The sequence below is a fragment of the Pelophylax lessonae genome (assembly GCF_965119305.1).
Source record: "Pelophylax lessonae genome assembly, chromosome: 7".
Classification (NCBI taxonomy): domain Eukaryota; kingdom Metazoa; phylum Chordata; class Amphibia; order Anura; family Ranidae; genus Pelophylax; species Pelophylax lessonae.
The window spans coordinates 52,912,361-52,939,028 of NC_138774.1; the positions used below are offsets into that span (position 1 = coordinate 52,912,361).

At 43.7% G+C, this 26,668-nt stretch overlaps 1 protein-coding gene across 1 annotated transcript; it reads right to left on the reverse strand.

Moving 5' to 3' along the window:
• Positions 1 to 2,339: 2,339 nt before the first annotated feature.
• MIA (MIA SH3 domain containing) lies at positions 2,340 to 25,831 on the reverse strand. Its single transcript, XM_082263141.1, has 4 exons — positions 25,650 to 25,831; positions 20,939 to 21,072; positions 19,160 to 19,270; positions 2,340 to 2,587 (listed from the first exon to the last, which is right to left on the reverse strand). Exons 1-4 carry the CDS (start codon positions 25,762 to 25,764, stop codon positions 2,564 to 2,566), a joined length of 384 nt encoding a protein of 127 aa, XP_082119267.1. The 5' UTR covers positions 25,765 to 25,831; the 3' UTR covers positions 2,340 to 2,563.
• Between the last annotated feature and the right edge of the window lie 837 nt (positions 25,832 to 26,668).

Genomic DNA, 26,668 nt, shown 5'->3' on the forward strand with positions numbered 1-26,668 from the left:
TTTATCCCTTCAACAAATGCGTGAAAACAGGTATTCTGTTCTGGTATATACATGTATGTCCACTTCAAAGAAAATAATATTTCTAGTGTTTAAAAGTAAAAGAAATGTGATATCCATCAATACAAAGACAGCTATGTGTCAGAAAGCCATCACCCAACACTTTTAGGTGAAATGCCCACTTACCTCACTCTATGACCCATTACAGGTCATTCTGTGCATTTTAAATCCTGTGTTGTTGACTTAATGTGCCTCTGGATGGATGACCTCCTCTTATGCTCTGTCCTTTGGTTAAGGAAACCTTGGCTGGGAACAGAGTACTCAGAATATATATAAAAAAAGATATGCTCATAGCGTATTATGCTTTTCAAAACGTTTTCTTTTTAATTTAATTGTTTAAAAACACTGAGGCTCCGTTCACACGTGAGCGTATGGATCGCGGGCAGAACCGCCGCGTTGCGCCCGCGATCCGGAGATTTATTGCAAATCGCGGGACGCCTAGCATTGCCCGTTGATTTGCAATAGCCCCCCAAACGCCGAGCGATGTTGCCACGATTTCCGCCTTCCGAATCGCGGCAACATCGCGCAAACAAAATCGCGGGACGCAATACGCTCCAAAGAAGCTCTTGTACTTCTTTGGAGCGTATTGCGTCCCGCGATTTTGTTTGCGCGATGTTGCCGCGATTCGGCAGGCGGAAATCGCGGCAACATCGCTCGGCGTTTGGGGGGCTATTGCAAATCAACGGGCAACGCTAGGCGTCCCGCGATTTGCAATAAATCTCCGGATCGTGGGCGGAACCGCGGCGGTTCTGCCCGCGATCCATACGCTCACATGTGAACGGAGCCTTACATATTTCTTGTCAATAGCATAAAAAATCCAAAATAGCAGTGGCAGATCGCCTCTTAACCACAACTTCCGGATCTCTAAGACACTGAAAGTGATATCACTGGCTCTGCCCGATGCGTTGCGTCACTTGTCACTTGACTTCCTCAGTGTAGTCTCTTTGTAAGTGCACTGTTTTATTTGTCATGACTCAATTTACTGGCAATTGGATGAAGCCTTTTACCTTTTTATGTGATATCTATACTTTTAATACATAATATACTACACTATATGTGGTCCCCTGCTTGTGGCTCTGTGTGGTGAGCACTTTTTTCCCCAGACTGTATCAAGCAAACTGTCTGACTGTCCCCAGTGGTGAAATGCGGTACTGTGTGGTGTCCCTACTTATGACAATGGAACTGGTTGACCACGTGTGAAGGATCCTGTTCACACAAACGCGCATGTTGCTGCTTTCCTCTGGCACTTTTTTTCATAAGCTGGTGAAAGATACTTTCTCTGTTTTCTCTATTTATCACAAGTTTTGGACTTTTTTGCATTGGACTTTATTTACACTGATTTATTTTCTATATCTTTTTTGAATATAGTGGACGTTGTTTTGCACACTATGAATGCTGTGTTAATAGCACATGCTTTAAGTTTGTAATATTCTATATTTGGAGGCGCTGCATAATTTTCTTTGTTTATTTGCTGTAACTGATTATAAAGTATTAGCTGGAGTTTTGCTTCAATTTGTTAGTGTATCTAAATCTACTAATACATCCAAACCCCCCCCCCCCCCATTAATCAATGCCGCTGTCCCCCCTGTGCACCTTCATCCAGAGTGAAGACATGCTAAGAAAGGAGGTGTGTTACTGGCCAGATCACCAAATAAAAAAGGAGGGGGGGGGGGGAGCCGAAGAAAATGAAAACGAATGCAGCCACCATATATAATGATTAGTAGGCTGCAATATATTACATTTTTGGCCTTGGGTTTAATATCCCTTTAATGTATTGGGGTGCTATTTAAAATAAATGGCAGTGCAATTCATCAATGCATGTAATAGGGGTTGCAGTAATGCACAGGTCGCCGCAATTCATAGATGATAATCAGCACTAAGCTTTGTAGAAAAAGGGATCGATTTACTAAAGGAAATAGATTGTGCACTTTGCAAAGTACAGTTGCCCTCTGCAAGTGCAGTTGCTCCAGAGCTTAGTAACAGAGGTTAGGCTTCACTTTGCAAAGAGTACCCAATCACGTGCAAGGAAAAAAAAAAAAAAAACAGCATTTTTGCTTGCACGTGATTGGATGATGGAGTTTTTACTAATTTACTAAGCTCTCGAGCAACTGCGCTTCGCAAACTGCACAGTCTTTTTCCCTTTAGTACGTTAACCCCAAAGAGTCAGAGCTGTATAAACGAATAAAAGTAATAAATACAAACCTGTCATTTATGTTCTGTGACCTTTATTACGTTTTGAAGCATTGAGAATTTTTGCCATATTCCCTCCCTACATTTTTCCCCCCCAAAAACAGAGCATCAGAAATATTCCTCCAGTAAGTGTTTTCCAAATACAAAATGACAGAATTTGAATACATTATACATAGCCATCTTTATTGCTACATTAAGTATAAAGGGAAGAAGAAGTAGCACATGTGCAGATATAAGCTCCTGTCCTCCGCACTCGGCCAGGCCTATCACACGGCACGCGGTGTACAGGACGTGTCACAGGTCACAGGAAGTTGGATCACTGGCACAGGAAATCCCATTGCTGGAAAAAAATAACACATGAGATACAAAGCATGCACCACAGATCATTTACCAAGGTTAAAGATCAGAGCTATTTCCTGGTGTTACAACGCCTATTGCTCATGGTCCCCAACAGGTCTTAAAGAATATCTAGAGTCAAAACTTTTTTTTTTCATTTTGGATAGAGTAGGGAAGGGTTAAATCTGCTGTCAGTTTACAACAGTACAGTTTTGCCATCTGTGTCTCATTAGGGGAATTTTCTTCACTTCCTGTCCTGTAGGCTCAGCTAGAAGTGAGAAGATATATTCATATGTCAGGGCAATGCCTTCTTAGACAGCTGTCACAGGAGCTAGTGTCCCCACTGGAACATTTCTCCTTTATGCCTGTTCTGGTGGCTACCCAAAATTTTGGAATTGCCCTCATTTTCATTCCCAGTGATCAGGACAATTGGAAAGAGTGAAGAGATGCAGATACAACTTTATTCAAATAAAGGTTATGGGGGACAATCAAAAGAGTCTCCAATGCCTTTTACCCAGAGCTTTTTTTCACAGAGAATAGGTACAGAAACTGCCCCGTCCTTAGTCAATTCTTGTCTCCACCCCCTACCCACCTTTCATCACTTGGTTTAACCCTCCCCACCTCCCAGTACTGTCCCTTTTAGAGAATACAGAGCCAAATATCATCTTGTGGTGCTAAGTAATTTGTATGGCATTTGTTAATGATAACAAGAACAGCAGTACAATAGATCCCTGCAGCCAGCAGCAATAGACCCTCCCCCAGCAACAATAGATTTCCCTAGCAACAATGGACCCCCACAACAAAACGCCACCCCAGCAACAACAGACCCCTTGCAGCAACAACAGATCTCCTAGCAGCCAGCATTAATAGACTCTGCAGCAGCCAGCAACAATAGATTCCTCTCTCAAAAGTAGATCCCTTCCAGCAACAAATGACCCCCCAGCAACATAAGCCCCCCGCGAGCAACAATAGATCGCCTATTCTCAACAATAGACCTCCCCAAATAGACAGATATGCAGAAAAATATCTCCCTCCAGCATCAATAGATCCCCCAGCATCCAGCACCAATAGACTCTCACATTTTACCTTTGAGTACGAGGAGGGGATACTATATTGATATTGTATTGATATGGAGATGTCCTTATGTTTTTTTGTCTAGCCCTTGTATGTTTTAGAAATCAGGATTGTATGAATCGGCACCAACATCCCTAAAGTCACTAGTAGCCTAAAAACACTTTCTTACAGATATGGGACTTGTTGGGTGCATAAAATATGTTATCTAATTATTTATTGTAAAATCATGAAAAACATAACTGATATTGGTTTAAAAATACTAGTTTTACAGCCCGATATTGCAGAATGTAAATAAAGATCCTTTACATATGTTTCACAGTAAAATTGTTATACATTCCCCTCACTTCAATATAACTTGGCTTTCAGATAAAATTGGAGTTCAATTAGGGAAAGTAATCACGGCGCGTTTCGTGGGTTTCTACCCCCACTTCCTCAGGTCCTGTGAAAAGGGATCCATTACAGCTGAGGGTTTTTTCATATTTTTTCATCTATAAGGAAAGATTACCAGGCTCTCCCACATGTTTTAACTGCCCGTCCTTCTCCCAGGGGGGAGGTTTGATGCAGATAGTGGTCCCCAGGCCCATGATTCCAGCCCTAGATAAAACATATCCCATAACATAAGTTTTACAGAACCTGCGGAAGTGGGGGTGGAGATCCATGAAACGGGTTGGGATTTTACAATAAATGATTGGATTTTAAACCGTGTAACATATTTCATGCATTAGTTGGCACCCAAAAAGTCCCAAATCTGTAAGAAAGTGTTTACGGGCTATTTGTTTTTTTCTAGCCCTGATGTCGGGGGTAGATTTGGACCCCTTAAAATGCGTTTGCTACTCTTTCAATTGTCCTCCTGACCTTTATTGGAATAAAGTTGTGTCTGGATCTCTTAGCAATGGTGTGGCACATTAGCTTCCATTTTTGTTTGATTACACCACAAGCCAAGGAGACCTTGGAGAAACAGGTCACCTTCATTAACATCAATACCGTAAAGTAGTATTAAAGTAATACTAAGACTGGAGAGTGTTTTGCTACTGGGCCCTGTTGGCCCCCTTGACTTTGTTCTCCACTTTGATGCTTTTCCCCCCTCTATTTCATGTTCTTTTTCAGGCGAGACCTTTCCTGCCTAGGACTCTTGCGGCTGCAGATGGCTGGCATGGACTGCATTACCCTTTCCATCTACCTACGTGCTCCGTGCACGTACTCCTGTGGACTCTGTTCTTGTGGACTCTGAATGGCTGTGGGGAGTGGTATGTCCGGTGGTTTGGAAGGTTTTTGATGTTGAGCGTATATTATGATTTTGCTACCTCATGGAGCTCTCACGGCTTAATTCTTTAATTATGTCATGGAATGTCCGGGGCTTGGCTGATGGGGTTAAACGTAAAGCGGTTTTTGCATATCTTAGGAAGCTTAATGCCCCATACACACATGCAGATTATCTGCAGACTTTTGTCTGCAGACTTACCTTTTCTATGTAGTGCAAGGGCCTGCCGGATTGCATACAAATTGAAAGTGTTTAGGTTTGACCTCATATTATATGGTTTTGGTAAGTCTGCAGACAAAAGTCTGCAGATAATCTGCACGTGTGTATGGGGCATAAACCTACAATTGTTTGTCTGCAGGAGACCCACCTTGTACGCGCTACCACGCACCTGTTACACTCTCGAGCATATCCTGTTCAATACCACTCTGTCCACTCCTCTTATTCTCGGGGAGTGAGCATGTTGGTGTCCAAGGAGGTGACTTTTGTGTGTCTGTGCAGCAGGGTGGATGATTTGGGAAGATATGTCTTTTTATGTAAACTTTAAGTGGAGTTCCACCCTAAATTTATACTTACCTCCATCTTCTCGCTCTGGGACACCTGAAAAACAAATGAATAATCGCAATTTTTTTTTTTTTTACTTACCTCGTATAGAATTAAATATACTTACCTTACTTCCTTCTTCCTCCCCCCGGCGGCCACGGCGATTCCTCACTTCCTTGGCTTTGCAATGATTCCTGGGAGCTGAACATCATCGCTCCCAGGAATCAATGCGCCTGCACCGGCCCCGACGTCAGTTCCGGTGCGCGCGCGTCATTCCCTTCTAAAAAGCTTCTGGGCATGCCCAGAAGCTGTGGAGGGATGACGCGCGCGCACCGGAAGTGACGGCGGGGCCAGTGCAGTGCATCGTGGGACCGAAGAAGACGGAAGAGGACGCAGAAGAGGATCGCGCTGGCTTCAAGCTGCCCACACCTGAGATGGCAGCGCTGGACAAGACATTTTCAAGGTAAGTATTCCTCCTAAAAGGTAAGTGCAACCCGGGACAGATCAGAGGCTAGCCATTGTGGAATGTACTAGCCCTGACTGTCCCGGGGGTATTTTTATTAAAAAAAGTATTCCCAGGGTGGAACTCCGCTTTAATGGTTTTCTCTGCATTTTAGCTGCTGTCTCTCCACCCTTCTCCCACAAGGTTCTCCGCCTGTTGGCGCAATTTATGGCGCCCCACCCCGATACTCCTGTGCTGGCCTTGGGTGACTAACAATTGTCTTGACCTGGCGCTTGACAAGTTACACCCCTCTCATCAAGGACCCACCCCTATATCGCGCCCAACGGCGTTTGCAAAGTTTTTATTGGAGTTGGGCCTCAGAGATGTTTGGAGGGACAGACATGCCACCACTAGGTGTTATTCCTGTTATTCAGCCACTCATGGCGGGTTGTCACGTATCGATCTGGCCCTGGGGAATGACTCTATGAGGCCCCGGGTGTCTGATTCGGCGTATGAACCCCGCCTAGTGTCTGACCATTCCCCGCTTTGGGTTAAATTTTCGGTTCCGGGATCGGGGGCTCGTCGGCTGACGCTGTTCCCTGACCCGGACCCGATTGTCCCGGCTTTGGAAGACTTCCTTGCTGTTAATAAGGGTTCCGCCTCCCCTGCGGTGGTATGGGACGCCCTGAAGGCCTTTTTGCGTGGTCAAATTATCGAAGGGATTACTATGGTTAAATGTATCTCTGCACAGTGGGAGGACACGGTACGTGGTGAAATGAAAAGTAGGGAGGAGGCTGTGATAGCCTCACCTTCTCTCTCCACGCAAAAAGCCTGGTTAGAGGCCCAGCCCCTGTATAACTCGGTGGTACTCTCAGCAGCTGAGAAGAAACGGTATTTCTTGCAACAAACGTACTTTGAGGAGGGCGAAAATACGGGGCATATGCTGGCCATGGTAGCCAGGTCTCAACAGAACCCTGGCTCGGTGGCGTATATCATCTCTCCCTCAGGGGGGGTGGTCTCCTCCACACCACAGGTGCTTTACGGCTTTAGGCAGTTTTATGCTGATTTGTATCAGTCCCGGTGCGGGGGGGCGGGAGCAGCCCTGTCCTCATTTCTGGACGGGTGTTCCTTACCTCAGCTTTGGCCGCAGGATAGGTTGTCCCTTAGTGCTCCTGTTACAGTGGGTACGGAAAGTATTCAGACCCCCTTACATTTTTCACTCTTTGTTATATTGCAGCCATTTGCTAAAATCATTTAAGTTCATTCTTCTTCCTCATGAATGTACACATAGCACCCCATACTGACAGAAAAACACAGAATTGTTGACATTGTTGCAGATTTATTAAAAAAGAAAAACTGAAATATCACATGGTTCTAAGTATTCAGACCCTTTGCTGTGACACTCATATATTTAACTCAGGTGCTTTCCATTTCTTCTGATCATCCTTGAGATGGTTCTACACCTTCATTTGAGTCCAGCTGTGTTTGATTATACTGATTGGACTTGATTAGGAAATCCACACACCTGTCTATATAAGACCTTCCAGATCATAATGCATGTCAGAGCAAATGAGAATCATGAGGTCAAAGAAACTGCCTGAAGAGCTCAGAGACAGAATTGTGGCAAGGCACAGATCTGGCCAAGGATCCAAAAAGATTTCTGCTGCACTTAAGGTTCCTAAGAGCACAGTGGCCTCCATAATCATCAAATGGAAGACGTTTGGGACGACCAGAACCCTTCCTAGAGCTGGCCGTCCGGCCAAACTGAGCTATCGGGGGAGAAGAGCCTTGGTGAGAGAGGTAAAGAAGAACCCAAAGATCACTGTGGCTGAGCTCCAGAGACGCAGTCAGGAGATGGGAGAAAGTTGTAGAAAGTCAACCATCACTGCAGCCCTCCACCAGTCGGGGCTTTATGGCAGAGTGGCCCGACGGAAGCCTCTCCTCAGTGTAAGACACATGAAAGCCCGCATGGAGTTTGCTAAAAAAACACCTGAAGGACTCCAAGATGGTGAGAAATAAGATTCTCTGGTCTGATGAGACCAAAATATAACTTTTTGGCCTTAATTCTAAGCGGTATGTGTGGAGAAAACCAGGCACTGCTCATCACCTGTCCAATACAGTCCCAACAGTGAAGCATGGTGGTGGCAGCATCATGCTGTGGGGGTGTTTTTCAGCTGCAGGGACAGGACGACTGGTTGCAATCGAGGGAAAGATGAATGCGGCCAAGTACAGGGATATCCTGGACAAAAACCTTCTCCAGAGTGCTCTGGACCTCAGACTGGGCCGAAGGTTTACCTTCCAACAAGACAATGTAAGCACACAGCTAAAATAATGAAGAAGTGGCTTCACAACAACTCCGTGACTGTTCTTGAATGGCCCAGCCAGAGCCCTGACTTAAACCCAATTGAGCATCTCTGGAGAGACCTAAAAATGGCTGTCCACCAACGTTTACCATCCAACCTGACAGAACTGGAGAGGATCTGCAAGGAGGAATGGCAGAGGATCCCCAAATGCAGGTGTGAAAGACTTGTTGCATCTTTCCCAAAAAGACTCCTGGCTGTATTAGATCAAAAGGGGGCTTCTACTAAATACTGAGCAAAGGGTCTGAATACTTAGGACCATGTGATATTTCAGTTTTTCTTTTTTAATAAATCTGCAACAATGTCAACAATTCTGTGTTTTTCTGTCAGTATGGGGTGCTATGTGTACATTCATGAGGAAGAAGAATGAACTTAAATGATTTTAGCAAATGGCTGCAATATAACAAAGAGTGAAAAATTTAAGGGGGTCTGAATACTTTCCGTACCCACTGTACTATGGCTGAGCTTACGGATGCCTTGGGACAGGCGCCTAACAATAAGGCACCAGGAGCGGATGGCTTTCCGGTTGAGGTTTATTCTAGGTATAAGCGAGTGCTTCTGCTGGCTCTCCTCTCTACTATGCAGGATATTATGTGGGCAGGGGTCCTGCCGGATTCCATGAGCAAAGCCATTATTATTGTTTTGCCCAAGCCAGGGAAGGACCCTAGATACCCTGACTCATACCGACCGATCTCCCTGTTGACCACTGACATAAAGCTTTTTGCCCGTATTCTTGCCAACCGACTTTCGAAGGTCATTACCTCCATCATTCACCCAGAGCAGGGAGCTGCTGACTGACAATCACCAGCTTTTTTCTTGGAAAGCTTTGAAAACCCAGCGATCTGCGGAGAGGTGTTGGATCGCTCTGTTCTCAGTGTTAGAGTCGCCGGGGGACAGATGCAGCATCCACCTAGGAAAGTATGATCCTTTAAAAAAAAACATACTTCTCTTTTAAAATATTGATGCATTCGATTTCATTTTTTTCAAGGCTTTTTCCTGCTACTTTCACCAGTTACACACTTCCTGTACTAAGATGACAACACTCACTCATGACACTGTTTCTTAGGAGTAGTGTTGTCACCCTAGGATGCTTTCCTGATTACTAATTACTAATAATGTCCCCTCTCCCTTCGTAGTCTTCATAACATAGAGGAGGTGTTTTGTAGTTCACAGAAGATAGCTGGGAAAGCTGATAACATTGTTTGAAATTTCAATTCAGTGCATAGTAAGTTACAAGGATTTTGTGTCTGTTCTTGTGCGTTGGTAGCCCATTCAAAAGGCTGTCCTAATGGAACACACGTTAATACACATGCATTAACACAACTTACCAGTGTAGACAGCAGTGAATGGGCCCTCAGTACAGTGACCCAGCATAGGGAGCACACCATTAATTAAAGTTTTAGTTCTGGCTAGAGTGGGGAAGGGTTAGACTCCCTGATGAGTTTTTGTTGTGTTCCCTTGCTTAAACAACAGTGGTAATGGCTGATTGTGTAGAAAACAAAAATGAGGTTGGAATAGACCACTCCCTTGGGAGACCCCGCTCAGTTTTCGTATTTTTTTTGCTAAACACCAAAAGGCTCTTGATCATTTGGTCCATTTGCCTATAGTTACATAATAAAGAGTATGCATAGTATATTTTTTATTAATGCCTGTGCCCCCATTCGGGAGATTACCCCTCTCTATTTGTTCTGTTTACTATTATCATTGAAAGTGAAAGTAAAAGAAAATCCCAAATTTTGGGTTGTCCCCAGGAAAGAGGGGAAATCTTCCAATCGGGACACTAGTTCTGGTGACGTGGGGGGGAGGGGGGGTCCAATGGATTGCCTTAATTTTCAGGGATTTACTCTTACTTCCTGTTTTGGCTATTGGACAGGAAATTAAGGTAAATCTCAACAATGGGACAAAGAGGGCAAATTTGGAAAAAGTTTTGCCTATAGTTCTACTTTTTTGAAATTTTTAATAGAGAAGGGAAGAGTCAGACAGTTTTGTGTTGTCTGTGTACAACTGGGGAAATTTCCCTTCACTTCCTGCCCCAGACACAAAGCAGGAAGTGCACTATGTTGGATTACTTATAAATTGGTTTGAACACTTTCTAGTTTTTGGTCGTTAGTGTATACACGCGCACTACACACAATAGGGCTCCGCAGCTGTCTTGACTAGGGCGACACTAAGAGGTCTATTTATAAAAAAATAAAAATAGATGTACAAATTAGACAAATATTCGCAAATCCGCAATTAAAAATGTATAAATTTTGTCTAATATCATTATTTATTATGATCGTCAACGCCATCTAGTGGTCATAATGTCTTTTCCTGATTGAGATATTTCAAGAAGTGTATGGTCCATAAAGACGAAGTAGGTATTATTCTGATGATAACATCAGGTGGGTGATTTGGTTACAGCACCTACAGTGGGGAAAATAATGATTTGATCCCCTGCAGATTTTGTACGTTTGCCCACTTACAATGAAATGAAGGGTCTATAATTTTTATCATAGGTGTATTTTAAATGATAGAGACAGAATATCAACCATAAATCCAGAAAAAACACATGATACCAATGTTATAAATTGAGTTGCATTTCAGTGCGTAAAATAAGTATTTGATCCCCTAACAACCAACAATAATTCTTGCTTCCTCAGAATGGCTACTGTATGTGCTCATGTGGTCTACAGATTAATCCTGTCACTTTAAGAAGGAGCTCCTACCAACAACTCCTTATGTGTATGAAAGACACCTGTCCACAGAATCTTTTACTTCCATTCAAACCTCACCATCATGGGCAAGACCAAAGAGCTGTCAAAGGACATCAGGGACAAGACTGCAGACCTGCACAAGGCTGGAATCGGCTACAAGACCATCAGAAAGAAGCTTGGTGAGGAGACAACCGTTGGAGTGAATATTTGCAAACTGAAGAAATACAAAATATCCATCAATTGCCCTCAGTCTGGAGCTCTGCGTAAGATTTTACCTCATGGGGTAAAAATGATTTTGAGAAAAGTGAGGGATCAGCCCAGAACTAGACGGAAGGTGCTTGTGAATGATCTCAAGGCAGGTGGGACCACAGTTACCAAACAAACCATTGGTAACACACTATACGCAGCCATGGATTGAAATCCTAAAGCGCCCCAAGGTCCAGCTCCTCAAGAAGGCACATGTACAGGCCCATCCAAAGTTTGCCAATAAACATCTAAATGATTCAGAGGATTGGGAGAAAGTGATGTGGTCAGATGAGACCAAAATTGAGCTCTTTGGCATTTACTCGACTTGCTGTGTTTGGAGGAGGAAAAATACTGACTATGAGGTGGAAACATTAGGCTTTAGGACTGTTTCTCTACTAAAGGTATAGGCCGACTATGCTGCATTGAGGGGCCAATGGACAGGGCCATGTATTGAAAAATCTTGGATGAGAACCTTCTTCCCTCAGCCAGAACACTGAAGATGGGTAATGGATGGGTCTTCCAGCATGACAATGACCCAAAACATACTGCCAAGGCAACAAAGGAGTGGCTCAAGAAGAAGCATATTAAAGTAATGGAGTGGCCTAGCCAGTCTTTAGACCCTAATCCTATAGAAAATTTATAGAGGAAGCTGAAACTTTAAGTTGCAAAGAGACAGCCAAGAAACCTTAAGGATTTAGAGAAGATCTGTAAAAAAGAGTGGACCAAAATACCTCCTGAGATGTGTGCAAATCTAGTAACTAATTACAAGAAACGTCTCACCTATGCGTTGATATTCTGTCTTTATCATTTAAAATACACCTATGATAAAAATATTAGATCCTTCATTCCTCTGTAAGTGAGCAAACCCACAAAATCTGCAGGGGATCAAATAATTATTTTTCCCACTGTAGCTAGGACTAGTAAAATTCCCCTGCACCTTCTTCCTCTGGATATTAAGAAGGCGTTTGACACGGTCTCTTGGTCTTACCTGCATTTTGTCCTCCAGAGATGGGGCTTCGGCCCCAATTTTTTGAGGTGGATAACTTCCTTGTTTAATTATCCCCATGTCAAATATTCTGGGTTTTGCTCCGAATGTTTCCCCATTCAAGGAGTTACCAGACAGGACTGTCCACTTTCCATTTTGATCTTTGCCTTTGCATTAGAACCCCTTGCACTCTTGATCTGATCAAACCCAGACGATAAAGGCTTAGAAATTGCCTCCACTCATCATAAGGTGTGTTTTTTTTTGGCGATGATGCCTTACTATTAATCACTTCCCCACGTATAACTCTCCCGAATTCATTTAAACTATTAGATAACTTTGCTGCTGTGTCAGGGTTGGCAGTCAACCCAACTAAATCTAAGGCCCTCGCCTTTTCCCCAGGATGAGCCCAGTTATCTCCAAGATACGTTTCAGTTTCTATGGTCCTCTTTCTCAATACCTTACTTGGGAATTAAGTTGACTAGTTGTCTGTCACACCTCTATCAGGCAAACTATCTTTCAATGTTGTCGCATTTATCCTCCTTACTGGCCAGTTGGCAACCGCTCTGTGTCTCTTCGCTAGGTCGTATAGCAGCAGTGAAAATGACCTTACTGTCTAAGTTATATTTCTTTAGAGTTCTCCCGGTTCCCATCCCCTCATTATTCCTCTGGGCTCTCCAGAGTCGAGTATATCAGTATATATTTGGCTTCATAAACCAAGAGTTCCTCGCTCCTTGCTACTGCGTGGCAGACTCTGCGCTGCTCAATTAGCTCAGTTCGCGCTCTACCATGCAACATCCGAGATTCTGTTGTGGGTAGGCCTTGAGACAATTGACCTATATCCTTTATCAGTTACCAACCTGGATGGCACGCATTGATCGAGGGCTTATAGCCAACCCAATAACACAGCATTCCCTTACATTATGAGGTAAACTTTGGGCCCCATTCAAATTACCGTCTTCCCACACACCGCAACTCTCTTTTCTTCATCACCCAGGTTTTATCTGGCTTACTCTGGCCCCGCTCTATTTCACCTTTGGCACTCTCTTGGTCTGACCAGTATATATGACTTTGTGACTAATAGTGGCCTGAAAACATTTGCCGACCTGCAGAAGAAGGCTCAGCTCCCTTCTCGGGAAAACTTCTGTTACTTCCAGATCTCTAGTTTTTTTCAGACGATCATAAGCACATACTCATCTCTCACCAGTCTTTCTCTCTATGAAGGTATATGCAACTCTGGCCCGCATGCCCCAGGTATTATTTTGCGTTTGTATAATCATCTCATGTCCCCTTCGGCCAACATGCCCTCTTATACAACACAGTGGTCTAGAGACCTGGAGGCGGAGGATTGGGATGATATCTGGAGGACTACTAAATCTTCCTCTCAAAATATTGTAGCACTTGAGACAAATTATAAAGTTCTGATGCGGTGGTATTTGGTCCCGGTAAGGATCTCTAAATTTCTATTTGGGTACCCTCCTGTTTGTTTTCGTGCCTGTGGCCAAGAAAGCACTCATGTCCATATCTGGTGGACCTGCCCTGTTGTGCAACAATTGTGGGCTAAGATTTTCAGAATGGCCATTACCCTAAATAACACCACGCTAGACCCAGACCCATCTCTCTGCTGCTGAACCATAATACTTTGGACTGTACCAGAGCTCAGTTTGGTCTTATCCTACAGGTCATGACAGCAGCCAAACAAACCATAGCACGAGCCTGGAAGAATAACCCGGGCCATTAATAAAGTACAAATGAAGCTACCATCTAAGACAAAATACCCAAGTATCTCAAAATCTGGCAACCCCGGGTGGACCACTTTCTACCCCCTGGTTTTGATGAGTCTCTCCTCGTACCCCTCCTCGAGTCATCACCCGTTGCAGTTGTTAAAGCTTAGTTCTGCGCTTGTTGCGAGCCATCAGCCTCCTCCTCTTTCCCGCCCGTTTTCCACCTTCTCTCCTTCTTTTCTCCTTCTCTTGGCCTATTGTCATAATTCCATGCCTTAATCCACTGGAACACGATATTGTGAGTTATTACTTCACTACATCCCTTGTTTACCAGTGCTGACCACTTTGCATTTTTTAGTTACTGACTTGAATGTTACTTGTGTTTTTCGCTCAGAAGCCCTTGTGCCTCCTTTTTTTTTATATATGTAGCTGTATACCCATTGTGCAAGTTCTGCACTGACAATTCCTATTTGAGTACTTCCTCTATATGTATACTGTATGTTATACTTTATTATGGAGTAAACTCTGTGTTCTTCTTTATAACTTCAATAAAAAAGATTGAACAGAGATATTTCAAGAAGATACTGTATGTTGTATGTGTGTATGTATGTAAATCAATGTATATTTGGTTGGGAGTTACATTTTGGCTGTGGGAGGCTGGTGTTGATAGCTTTTAATGTGACCTTTCCCTTGAAATCTAGTGGCATAGTGTATAATGGAAAATATACCCGTTGATAAAGCACCTCCCAACACTTAATGTGGACCTTGACAATAGAATTTATTCTACTGGAATCCCTTTATCCCCCGTACATTATAAGGCAAGGCGAGAATGATGTCTCTTATGCTCCTGAGATATCCTGTCACATATCTAAGTAGGCATCAGTTTCAATACAATGTCCAGAGAAGGGTGGACCGGTGGCTGGAAGGGGTTGAACCTGGAGGCACATCATCAGGGGACTGGCTACCTAAACCAGCCAGCTCCTGATGACGTCGCAGAGGAAAATGGTGGTGCAGGACCCAGCTTGCATATGCAGATTAGTGGACCACAGCTGGACAATGCTGGAGGGTGTGTTTCTTAAAAAAAAATCATAAAATAGAACAAAGGGCGCATAGGCTTAGTGCATTATCCTCAATAAATATCTTTTATACGTAAAAAGAAGGTAAGTAATGACATAGAGATGAAGCTATAAGGGAATTATCTCTATGTCATTATTTACTAGAAAAGTGTGTGAGTGAAACATAGTCTTGTTGGCTCTGAAGAAGAGGCAAGCCTCGAAACGCATTATCCTATTATATTGTTCCACGTTCTAACAGTGATGTGGGTGTTTTATCATGAACTTGAGCTGTTGTCCTTTATGGAAAGCTATGATACAAGCATTTGTTTGTGAGTATAATACTTACTTTCTTTTTACTTATTAAAGATATTTATTGAGGATAATGCACTAGGCCTGTGCACCCTTTGATCTATTTTATAATTTCAGTCTATTCAGACCTCCTCAGTCTTTGGAGAGCAGCAAGGAGTGACATATATCCGGATAAGCCAGGTATGGATTTTTGATAACAGAGCTAAAAAAGTAAGAGTCTATTCAAAAAATAACACGGTGGAGTGAAGTTCCTCTTCAACTCTTCTCAAACCCAAAATGAAACTACAGTCCTCTCTTATTCTCGGAATCTTTGAGATGATGTTGAAAAGCGCTAAGTGCCAGTCTATTTTTTTAAATGAAAGTGTGATTAAACCCAGACTATAAAAAAATATCATTACATGCTATATAACAGAGCGTTCATACCCACAAAGCCACTAAAGTATTTGCTATGTATAGAGTGTAATTCTGAACTTTGGTTGACCATGGCGAGGCCTGTTCCGAGTGGAACCTGTCCTGTTAAACCGCTGTATTGTCTTGGCCACCGTGCTGCAGCTCAGTTTCAGGGTCTTGGCAATCTTCTTATAGCTTAGGCTATCTTTATGTAGAGCAACAATTCTTTTTTTTTTCAGATCCTCAGTGAGTTCTTTGCCATGAGGTGTCATGTTGGACTTCCAGTGACCAATATGAGAGAGTGAGAGCGATAACACCAAATTTAACACACCTGCTCCTCATTCACACCTGAGACCTTGTAACACTAATGAGTCACATGACACCGGGGAGGTAAAATGGCTAATTGGGCCCAATTTGGACATGTTGACTTAGGGGTGTACTCACTTTTGTTGCCAGCGGTTTAGACATTATAGGCTGTGTGTTGAGTTATTTTGAGGGGACAGCAAATTTACACTGTTATACAAGCTGTACACTCACTACTTTACATTGCAGCAAAGTGTAATTTCTTCAGTGTTATCACATGAAAAGATATAATAAGATATTTAAAAAAATGTGAGGGGTGTACTCACTTTTGTAAGATACTGTATATGTGTGTATATGCGCACATGTGTGTTTACATGTGTGTGTATGCACATTACTTTTAATCCTAACCCCCTATATGTGTACAATCAGAAGTGATTATTTAGTTTTTTTACGGCTTGTTCATAGTACCAGCAAGAAAATGCTGTTCCTCTGAAAAGTGATCTATGCTCATATCGCTTTTCAGACGCATTTGACAAGCGGTAAAAAAGGCAATATGTTGCCTCCTCACCGCCTGTTTTACCCCCTAAATGCATCTTCACTATGCTGCAACTGCGTGCAATGCACACAGTTGTGGGGTGATTGTAGTGTAGCTCCATTCACCTGAGGTTATATCAGCCACAGCATGTATCCACCCCCAGCTGCTGCCTCTGCAGCTACAAGGTGAACAGTTGGGGTGGTAAAAACACAGCTAAAGCGTGTGGTTTTACCACCCCTCAACCTCACGTGTGAACAAGCCCTTGGTTCACATCTTAGCAGCTGTGTGCTGCGTATACGGCAGAAAATTAATTTCAGTGGGCTGCCCCACAGAAACACAAGGAAAACATTTTCTTAACTTTTTTTTTTCTTTAAATTTGCTGCACCAAAAATGCACCATGTTTGCCATTGCATAGGGGTGCCATCAAGAATGAATAACACCCCTGCATGTTTGTCTATATTCTATGACACAGAGTAATGTGAACCGAGTCTTGGACTGGGGGCATCCATACTGAAAATACTTTCAGGGACGCCCTGACTGGAAAAAGATTGAGAAACGCCGGCATAGAGGAACCCATCTCTCCATTTTCCTCTTGCAGCCACTGAATGCCTGCGGGAGGGAGAGGAGGAGAAAGAAGCGGGGGGGGGGTTGAAGAGATCGGTTCCGTTATATGCAGTTGCCCCCACAGCTGCTCCTATTCAGCTTCTTTATGGAAAGGGCCCCTTCATGGTTTCTTGCATCGGGGCCCTGATGGTTCTAGTTACACCTCTGGTCAAGTTAACCTGGTTGATCCTGCCTTCAGCTGTCCCTCCCATCTTCTCTGTTGATCCTGCCTTCAGCTGTCCCTCCCATCTTCTCTGTGTCCCCACTGCAGCATGAGATTATTTTAGAGAAGCTGGTGTCCTCTGTGGAGCATGCTCCAGTTTCAGTTCCCTTCTAAACTTTTCATTTCCTGATGTTTCTTATCTGTGCAGCCCATATGACTACAGAATCACACGTGGTGAATGACACTCCCCTCGCTCCCTCCTCCTCCATGTCCTCATATTGCTAAACACTATAGGGGCAGGATATAGTATGCTGACTGATTACATTCACTTAGAGACTCACAAAAAACATTGTTTTAATATAAATCCGTATTATAAATATCAAATGTAACTGCTAATACCTATAAAGTAAAAAAAGAGCCCTGGATACCGATGCCATCTGAACAAAATGAAAGCTAGTGTTAATCATCTTTAACTCCACCCACACCATATTATTGCACAAAAATACACATTTGAAGTTCAATGAAGATTTATAGGGAGCTGTAAAACACTTTTTTGATATTTATAATATAACATGAATTGCTTTTCTGTTTTTTAAAGTCATGTGACTGGCACAGCACCAATCAGGGCTGTGCAGACACAGACTTACACTGTGGAGAGCATACATCAGCAGAGTAATAGAAGCCTCTTCCCAAGGATCTTTCCCTGCAGATGCCAAATTAACAGGGAAAGATTATGTGACCACACAACAGTGCTGCAGAAATAAGGGATTTAGAAGAATTTAAAAAAAATATGGTGCCATGATATCAGGGCCGGCGCTATCTGTAAGGTGACCCAGGCAGCCGTCTAGGGTGCAACTCAGCAAGTGGCGCCAGCATCCTGCCTGCTTCACCTGGAATCAGTATGGACCGGTGGGTGCGGGCGGCGCTACTATTGCTGTGCCTGTGCCACCTGAGCGCTCATGTTGTTTGTGCTCCAGCGTCGTTGAAATCTTCATAGGAAAGCATTGAATAATGCTTTCCTATGGGTAGGTCTAATGCGCGTGCGTTGCCATTGCTGCACATGCGCATCAGGTTTTCCCTGCCGACATCAGCCGGCGGGGGAGACCTAATGTGCATGCGCGACATAGGAGAGCCTGACCCAGCGCTGACTCCGCCGAGGTAAGTCACTGAAGGGGTTTTAACCCCTTCAGCAACTTTGGATGGGGGGTGGGAGCACTGGGAGGGAGAGAGCAACACTCAAGTCTAAATTAAAACTGCCACACCCCCTGTTACATGGTCTGACTGATAAAAACAATTAAACTCTCTAAGGCTCTTCTGTTACCACTACTTTTCCTTTATGGCCCAATTCACACTATGCTTTGCCGCATGCATTTTTGTATGTTGAGGTATGTTGTTTTAAGGTGGCTCTTTTATTGTGAATGAGCTGTGAATGTACTTCAGTGCATGAAAAAGTACCTGTTCTGTTTAGCTACACATTCACATTGTGGACCAAGCATATGGGGGGGGCGGCAATTTTTATTTTGCCTAGGGCGGCAAAAATCCTTGCACCGGCCCTGCATGATATATATGATTTATGGTAATTAACACTTCTCTGTTTAAAATCACTTAATGTCTCTCATCAGAACTGAAAATAATGGTACTTCCAAAATGTTCAAGCTGTCACCAGAACAGGAGGGCAGGAGAAATCCTTTTTTGGTGACACTCTTTATGGTGATAACTCTCTAAGAGGGAATTTTCCTGTCATTTTTGGGAGGTCTCCTCTGATTCCTGTTGTGTCTCCAGGCTTTAAACTGTTGTGAAATGTACCCGTTCACCAAGTTAATGAAAATCATGACAGTTTGGACAGTCTTTTAGTTTGTGGCATTGCACAGATGCAGAAGAAATATAACTCACGTTTGTTTTGACTTCCACTTTTCCCGGCATCAGATAATGTTCCTCTTGAACGATAGAGCTTGGGAAATAACCCAGTCTTGCTGTATACTCTCCGTATTCATCTCCTTGTACCTGTAGAATACAGCACATGTGAGACTCTTCTGCTTATCTGTATGTAACCACCATTCCTTACCAGGGTTCCTCCAGAGGTTGCTAGGGGTTCCTTAAGTTGGGTACACACTAAAGGAAATCGGGCGTATGATTGTCCGATTTTCCTTGTTGTTTCACAGCAAATCGGAACCAATGAACGAAAATCCTTAAGAAAATTTGTACGAAAATTCTCATATGACAAAAGCTTTTTTTGTTGTTTATTGTTTTTGATCATGCGCAGTCTTTCTTTTCTGATTTTTCTTGTACAAAGATCGTACGAAAACAGAACACATTGAACTAAAATCGTTCATTTTTTCCCGTCCGAGAAAAATTTTGGAGTTTGTCCCTTCAAGAATTTTCGTACGAAAATTCTGAATCATCTGTAGAAAGTTCTGTACACACTATACGTAAATCGTATGACAATTCTTTGGACGAAAATGTTTGCCCGATTTTCTTATAGTGTGTACGAGCCTTTAAGGTGAATGTAAAGGTTCTTTTTTCTTTTTTTTTTTAAATATCAAATGTTATACTTACCTGATCTGTGCAAGGGATTTGCACAGAGCAGCCCTGATCCTCCTTTTCTGGGGTGCCCCGTCGTCGCTCCTGGCTCCTCCTCTTCATTGGGTGGCTTCCATGGGGGCACCTGTGCGGGCGTGCTCACGAGTCCCGCTGCTGCATCCATTGACACAGACAGCAGGTCTCAGCCCCGCCCCCGGCTCCTGCATCACTGGGTTTGATTGGCAGCCCACTGCTATCAATCTATTCAATGAGGGCAGCTGAAGCAGAAAAGATTTTTCACCTTAATGCATGCATTAAGGTGGACAACCATGAGACTTTACAACTCCTTTAAGCTGTGGTTGATTGAAATCCCATCTGAGGGAGCCTACATAGATCCAGGGTCAACACCACCTGGCAAAGACAGCAGCATGACACCAACTTTTTAGCTGTCTTAATGGGTGGCATTCATCCCACTGGCTACCAAGTTTTTTCCCCAACGATCACTGATAATTTGGTTTTAGTAAGGGTTCCCCAAGATCTAGAAGAAATATTTTAGGGGTTCCTCTGGTGCAGAAAGGCTGGTATATATTGTAGTAGAGCAGGGGTCTCCAAACTACGGCTCAGATGTGGACCTTTGCTTGCTGTATCTGGCCCTTATGGCACTCTCACTTACCTCCCATTGACACCAACAAAGGGGCACTATTCCTTTCACTGACACCAAAGATGGAGAACTATTCATCCCACTTTTACCATAGTTGAGGCAATATTCTTCCTATTGACACTAATCATAGGGATTTTTGTTCTTCCCACTAATACCAATACTCCTTTCACCAATATCAATGATGGGGCACAATTCCTCCCACTGATACCAACGATGGGGTACTTTTCCCTCATAATACCAACAATGGGGCACCATTCTTCCCACTGACACTAACAATGGAAATTATTCTTCCCGCTAATACCAATGATGAGGCTCCTCCTCCTACTACCCACAGGCAGTGTTATGTAATTTTGTTACCCCCTCCCTCACCAAGTCTGAGGCATTTTGTACATCGAGTGGTCACAATCCAGCCCTCCTAAAGTCTAAAGACAGTAAAATGGCCCTTTGCCTAGAAAGTTTAGAGACCAGTGTAGTAGAGGAGTGGTACTCACGCTGCCCAGCCAGAAGAGGCGTCCTCTGCCCTTTAGCTTGGAGTAGATATATAGCGTTTGCCCACGTCTAATTGGGATGAAGCGGCAGTCTGGAGGGACGTAGTCAGACAGAGCTACCGCAATAGAAATAGGATCTGTCAAAGGGGGAAAAAAAGTCATGGGCTGAAATACAAGAGGTAAAAAATGACTGCATAAAGAATTTACAGTGGTAGCTATGTGCTAAGTATGAATCGCGGAATGTTTGTTCAAAACTATTGTTCCTGTCCTTGAAAAAGGGTTGGCATTGGCTCCAAGGCCATTCCCAAGTTGCAGCCCTGTGGATAACTGATGACCAGATAGGTGACCAAAGCAAGTGCCAAAATTCAATGTAGAGTCATGGACAAGTCTAGGTTCCAATTAATCTGTGCATAAGATTGTGCCACAGAAGCTGGAAAGAATTTGTATGGGACGATTTTTGATGAGTTTCAGGGTCTAAAGTACACCTGTACAAAAAAGGGAAATGTAGGATGGAAATGCTGACCTGGCTGTCTTTGGCTTCAAATATACTACAGTATATAGATACTGACCTGAAACAGATATGCTGTGAGTGAACTTCTGATTTGATTACTTTTTCCAGGTCAATTTCACAAAAATACAGAGACCATTGGACGGCATGGACACCAGGCAACTAGCATTTCAGCAGAAGAGGTAAGCAATACATATTCCCTCAGTGCATGCTTCCTTTAGAGTAGTATCAGCTTAGGGGTTAGCAGGTAACCTGAACAGTAGAAGCTATACCTAAGGAATTGGTTACCTGTGATCTCTCTTAAGGCTGGGTTCACACTATTTGCGGAGCGGCTTGTGGCAGGGGGTCCGGGGCGTCCCTGTTCTCCGTTTCAGGGGCGAATCAGGTCCAAATTTTTGCCTGAATTCGGACCTAAAACTGAGCCAAAGACGCATAGGACCCTTCTGCAGTGCACTCTGCGTCCGCCCCGGAGACGTGTGAACCGGCACTATTGAGAGCCAGTCACACTCTCCCGTCATGCAAATTAGTGTGGATCCAGCCTAAAGCAATATTGAAGGCTTTTTTTTTTTAGGGAAAATAAAAAATATGTTATACTTACCTGCTCTTTGCAACAATATTCCACAGAACAGTCCCTTACCTCTGTTTTGGCAGTTTTCCCATCTGCACTGTTCATTCCTCCTTCCTGCAAGTGCCCCCTCAGCAAGCCATGTGCTAAGGGGGCACCAGTGTACATGCTCCTGAGCCAGACTGTGCGTGTCCACAGACACACACAGCACAGCTCCGCTTTGCTCCCTCCCCACAGGATTTGATTGGCAGCAGCAGGAGCCTAGGACTCCCGCTGCTCTCAGTGTCTCTCCTGTGAGACCCCAAAGAGGGAGCAGTTGTGCTGCAACTGGGACAACACTGGATTAGTGGAGGAGTAAGGTACCTGTTGAGGCTGGGGGGCTAGGGTGCACAACAAGCAGTGTGGTGTTTATTGCCTTAAAGCAGGGGTCTCAACCCGGTGGACCTCCAGCTGTTGAAGAACTACAATTCCCATGAGGCATTGCAAGGCTGATAGTTACAAGTATGACTCAAATAGGCAGAGGCATGATGGGACTTGTAGTTCCGCAACAAGTCGTTTTTTTTTGTTTAAAAATAACAAAGGTGTTATACTTACCTGCTCTATGCAGTGGTTTTGCACAGAGCAGCCCAGATCTTCCTCTTCTCTGGGTCCTTCGCCGGAGCTCCTGGCCCCCTCCTCCTGAGTCCAGCCTCTGCTGTGTGTCCATTCAAACTCGGCCCTGCCCCCTCTCTCCCCTCATTGGCTCACTGACTTTAATTGCCAGCAGCGTCTCAGCCAATCAGGAGGGAGAGTCCTGGATAGCCAAGTCTCTCGTGCAACATCGCTTGATCGAGATGGGCTCAGATAAGTATAGGGGGGCTGCTGCACACAGGTTTTTTAATCTTAATGCATAGAATGCATTAAGATAAAAAAAAAATGTCTGCCTTTAGAGGCACTATATTGCAGGGAATTTATTTATTTATTGCAGGTACTTATATAGTGCTGTCAATTTACGCAGTGCTTTACATATACTATACATTCACATCAGTCCCTGCCCTCAAGTAGTTTACAGTCTAAAGGTGCCTAACTCACATTCATACATACTAGGGACAATTTAGACAGGAGACAATTAACCTACCAGCATGTCTTTGGAATGTGGGAGGAAACCGGAGTACCCAGAGGAAACCCACACAGGCACAATCAGAACATGCAAACTCTATGCAGGTAGTATGCACTCCGGTAAAAACGTGTTGACCTAAAGTGATTGTAAAGTCTCGTTTTTTTTAAATTAAAAATAACAAACATGTTATACTTACCTCCTCTGTGCGGTTTTGCACAGAGCAGCCCAGATCTTCCTCTTCTCGGGTCCCTCTTCTATGCTTCTGGCCCATCCCTCTTGTTGAGTGTCCCCACAGTATGCAGCTTTCTATGGGGGCACCCAAGCCACAGCTCCGTGTCCCCTTTCTCTCCTCATTGGTTGACTGAGTTTGATTGACAGCAGAGGGAGCCAGTGGCGCCACACTGCTGTCTAAGCCAATGAGAAAGGGAGTCCTGAGCAGCCAAGATAATCCTACAACATTGCTGGATAGAGATGGGCTCAGGTAAGTATTAGGGGGGCTACTGCACACAGAAGGCTTTTTATCTTAATGCATAAAATCCTTCTGCCTTTACAATCCCTTTAAGAACCATTTCAGGCTGATCTTTCCTCATTACTAACCTACCATGCCTTCTACTGCACTGTCTCTCTGTGTAGAGGTGGCCCTCTTGGTAGTGGCAAGGCTTTGTTTCCTCATATAAGAGCTGCTCCCCTGATGATTGGTAATCTGATGACTAGTGGGGAATATTCAAGAAGAAGCTGGAGAAAGCCCAGATCCAAAAGGTTGAACACAGCAGAAGCAGGAAGACGCATACAATGGGGGTCCTTAAGACGGTTGTATCCCGTAAAAAAAAAAAACCTGCAGGACAATGGCATAATGTGCTAGAATACATCACATACTAGCACATTATGAAATACTTACTTTAGAACGAAGCCCCCACATGGTCGTCCGAACACCACTGAGGGAGCAAGATACGCCGGACCTTCAGAGTGCATGCGCCGCTGGTGTCAGCGGCTGCATGCAGGGTGAATATCTTCTAAACTGTGCAGGTTTAAGACATTAATTTTACCTACAGGTAAGTCTTATTATGGGCTTACCTGTAGGTAAAAATTAAAAAGCGGAGTATACTACCGCTTTAACTACAGGTTCCTCCCCAGAAAGAACTGTTGAGTGGCACAGTAATGACATCACCAAATCCCACAAGGCTATCAGGCTTGGTAGCCGTGCCTTAGATGATCTCATGCTGCAAAAATACTGCTATAAGTCTATGAAACAGCAAGTGCACTACAGCCAGTGTATTTTTTTCAGGAGCAATTCAAGACAAAAGGTTAATTTTCTAGGGTACTGCTTAGATACAATTAACATTTCTAGAAGCGAGCGGCGCTTATTACAGTGATTTCAATCTTCCACAGGATTAAGCCAGGTATGGCACATGTGTACTTACACTGGTCAAAGCTGAACCAATGTAAGTATGCAAAAATGTGCATGGAATTCAGCTTTAACCTCCCTGGCGGTTTTCCCGAGTGTGGCTCGGGGTGAAATTTCAGTGCCATAAGCGGTAACCCCAAGCCACACTCGGGGTACCACCAGGGAGCATCGCTGGATCCTGGTAGAGGGTTACTTACCTTGTCCCCGGCATCCCGCGATGTGTCCCTGCAGCATACGGCGGCCGGATCTTCCGCCTGATGCTGTGTGCCCCGGCTTCCGTCTCCTGCGACGTGACGCTCGCAGGGGAGTGGAACCGGCGGCAAATTTGAACAGTAAAACACACAAACACACCAATATATTGTAATCCTATTGGATTACATTACAAAATAAATTGACAGTTTGCCACCCAGTGCCCTTTCCTGCAGTTTTACTGTACTTATATATATAGATATCCACGTATATCTCTATATATATATATATATATATATATATATACACACACACACATATACATACATACATATATATATATATATATATATTTTAACCTATTTATAGTTATTTATTATATTATAATTTATGATTTTGTGTTTCAAATGTTATCATACCTGAGATGTTATAAAGAAGAACGTACAGTAAAAAAAAAAATCATATGTAAATAGTTGGTTTGGGCTGCACGCCCTTAAGAATTACACGCAAAATAATGGTACCGCTTTCAGCACCTAAAATCGGAAACAGTCATACCGCCAGGGAGGTTAAACTTGCTCATACATTTGAAGGTTCTCAGCCATGCAGGATCTGACCGCTCTCAGACTTCTGTCTGGCAGGTGCTCCATTAACTCACTGCTCACATTTGTGTGAGTGGGAAGGAGTGGAGCATCGAGGCACTATTGGTATACACTGGTGAGTAGAGTGTAGAGATTGGACAAGATTTGCAGATCTGTCCATGCAATCATTTCTAAGAGCAGTCAGGTTTTTGGTGCTGTCATAGGGATGGGATTGCTGCCTGATCCTTCCAGCTTAAAAAAAGAAAAAAAAAAGGGGGGGGGGGGAAGCATACACATTTCATTTGACAGGTATACCTTACATATATATGATAATTTAATATCCAAATAATTGCATAACCCCAGTACTTACGACTGCACTCTTCATCTGCACACAATTTCTTTTCTGCCAGCTTTGGCATTTTTCTGCTTCCTCCAGTAAGCCCGAACAGGACGCATAGCAAAAGACATGGCAGCCTCAGATACATGGTTCTCTCTTACCTCTGGATACTGCAAGCCTAGTCTCTGTACACAACACCAGCACTAAAGAGGAGAGCCGAATAACTGCTTCAAGTCACCTCCCCACTGGATTTTTTTTGGTATTTATTTTTTAACATTCCAAGCATACGACTTGGAAGAGTGGACAGAGCTAGGCTTTGTAGGGAAAAAAAGTTCTGGTGTTAGATGAAAAACAAACATAGCATAATGACCTTTTCCTGTGTAAATAATCAAGTTTAATCATCTAGGTACCACAAACAGCAATAGTGGTGTGCAAAGTGCAGTAACACACAGCATCCGCTTAGCTTTCAGTACAGTTAAAAGTTGGCTCCTAATTGGTAGCTGTGGGTACAGCACTTTGCCAGTTACCAACATTCTTTGCACTTACTAAAAAAGCATTAGCCCTGGCTCACACCAGTGCGGCTTTGAAATCTTCTTGAGCACGACTTCAAATCCAGCTATCAGGGCGATTTCATTTGCGGCTTGCTGACATCTGTGCAACTACATTTAACAGAGGTCAATGCAATTCGCACTGAAATCATGTAAGAACCTTTTTCAGTTGCAGCGATTTTTGCGGTTTCATTGCTGCAAATGGGGTGCGAATTTGAGCTGTCAAGTCACACTGGTGTGAATGTGTTGAAAACTGAGTTTATATAGTGTACTTAACCCCTAGGAACCACCGCCTTCCAGCCCTTTAAGGGGTTTAGGATGCCTGCGAGGTGGGGCAGGGCTTATATTCATGTGACTGCTGTGATTGGCTGTCACATGATCAGAAAGCTCCCGATCGTGAGCTTTTGGTTAGCTGCCGGTAACTGTGCCGGGAGTGCGCTCTCGGCACAGATAGACACTAACGAATGCAAACATGCGGGCCCCACCCACCCCCAAATCAATGCC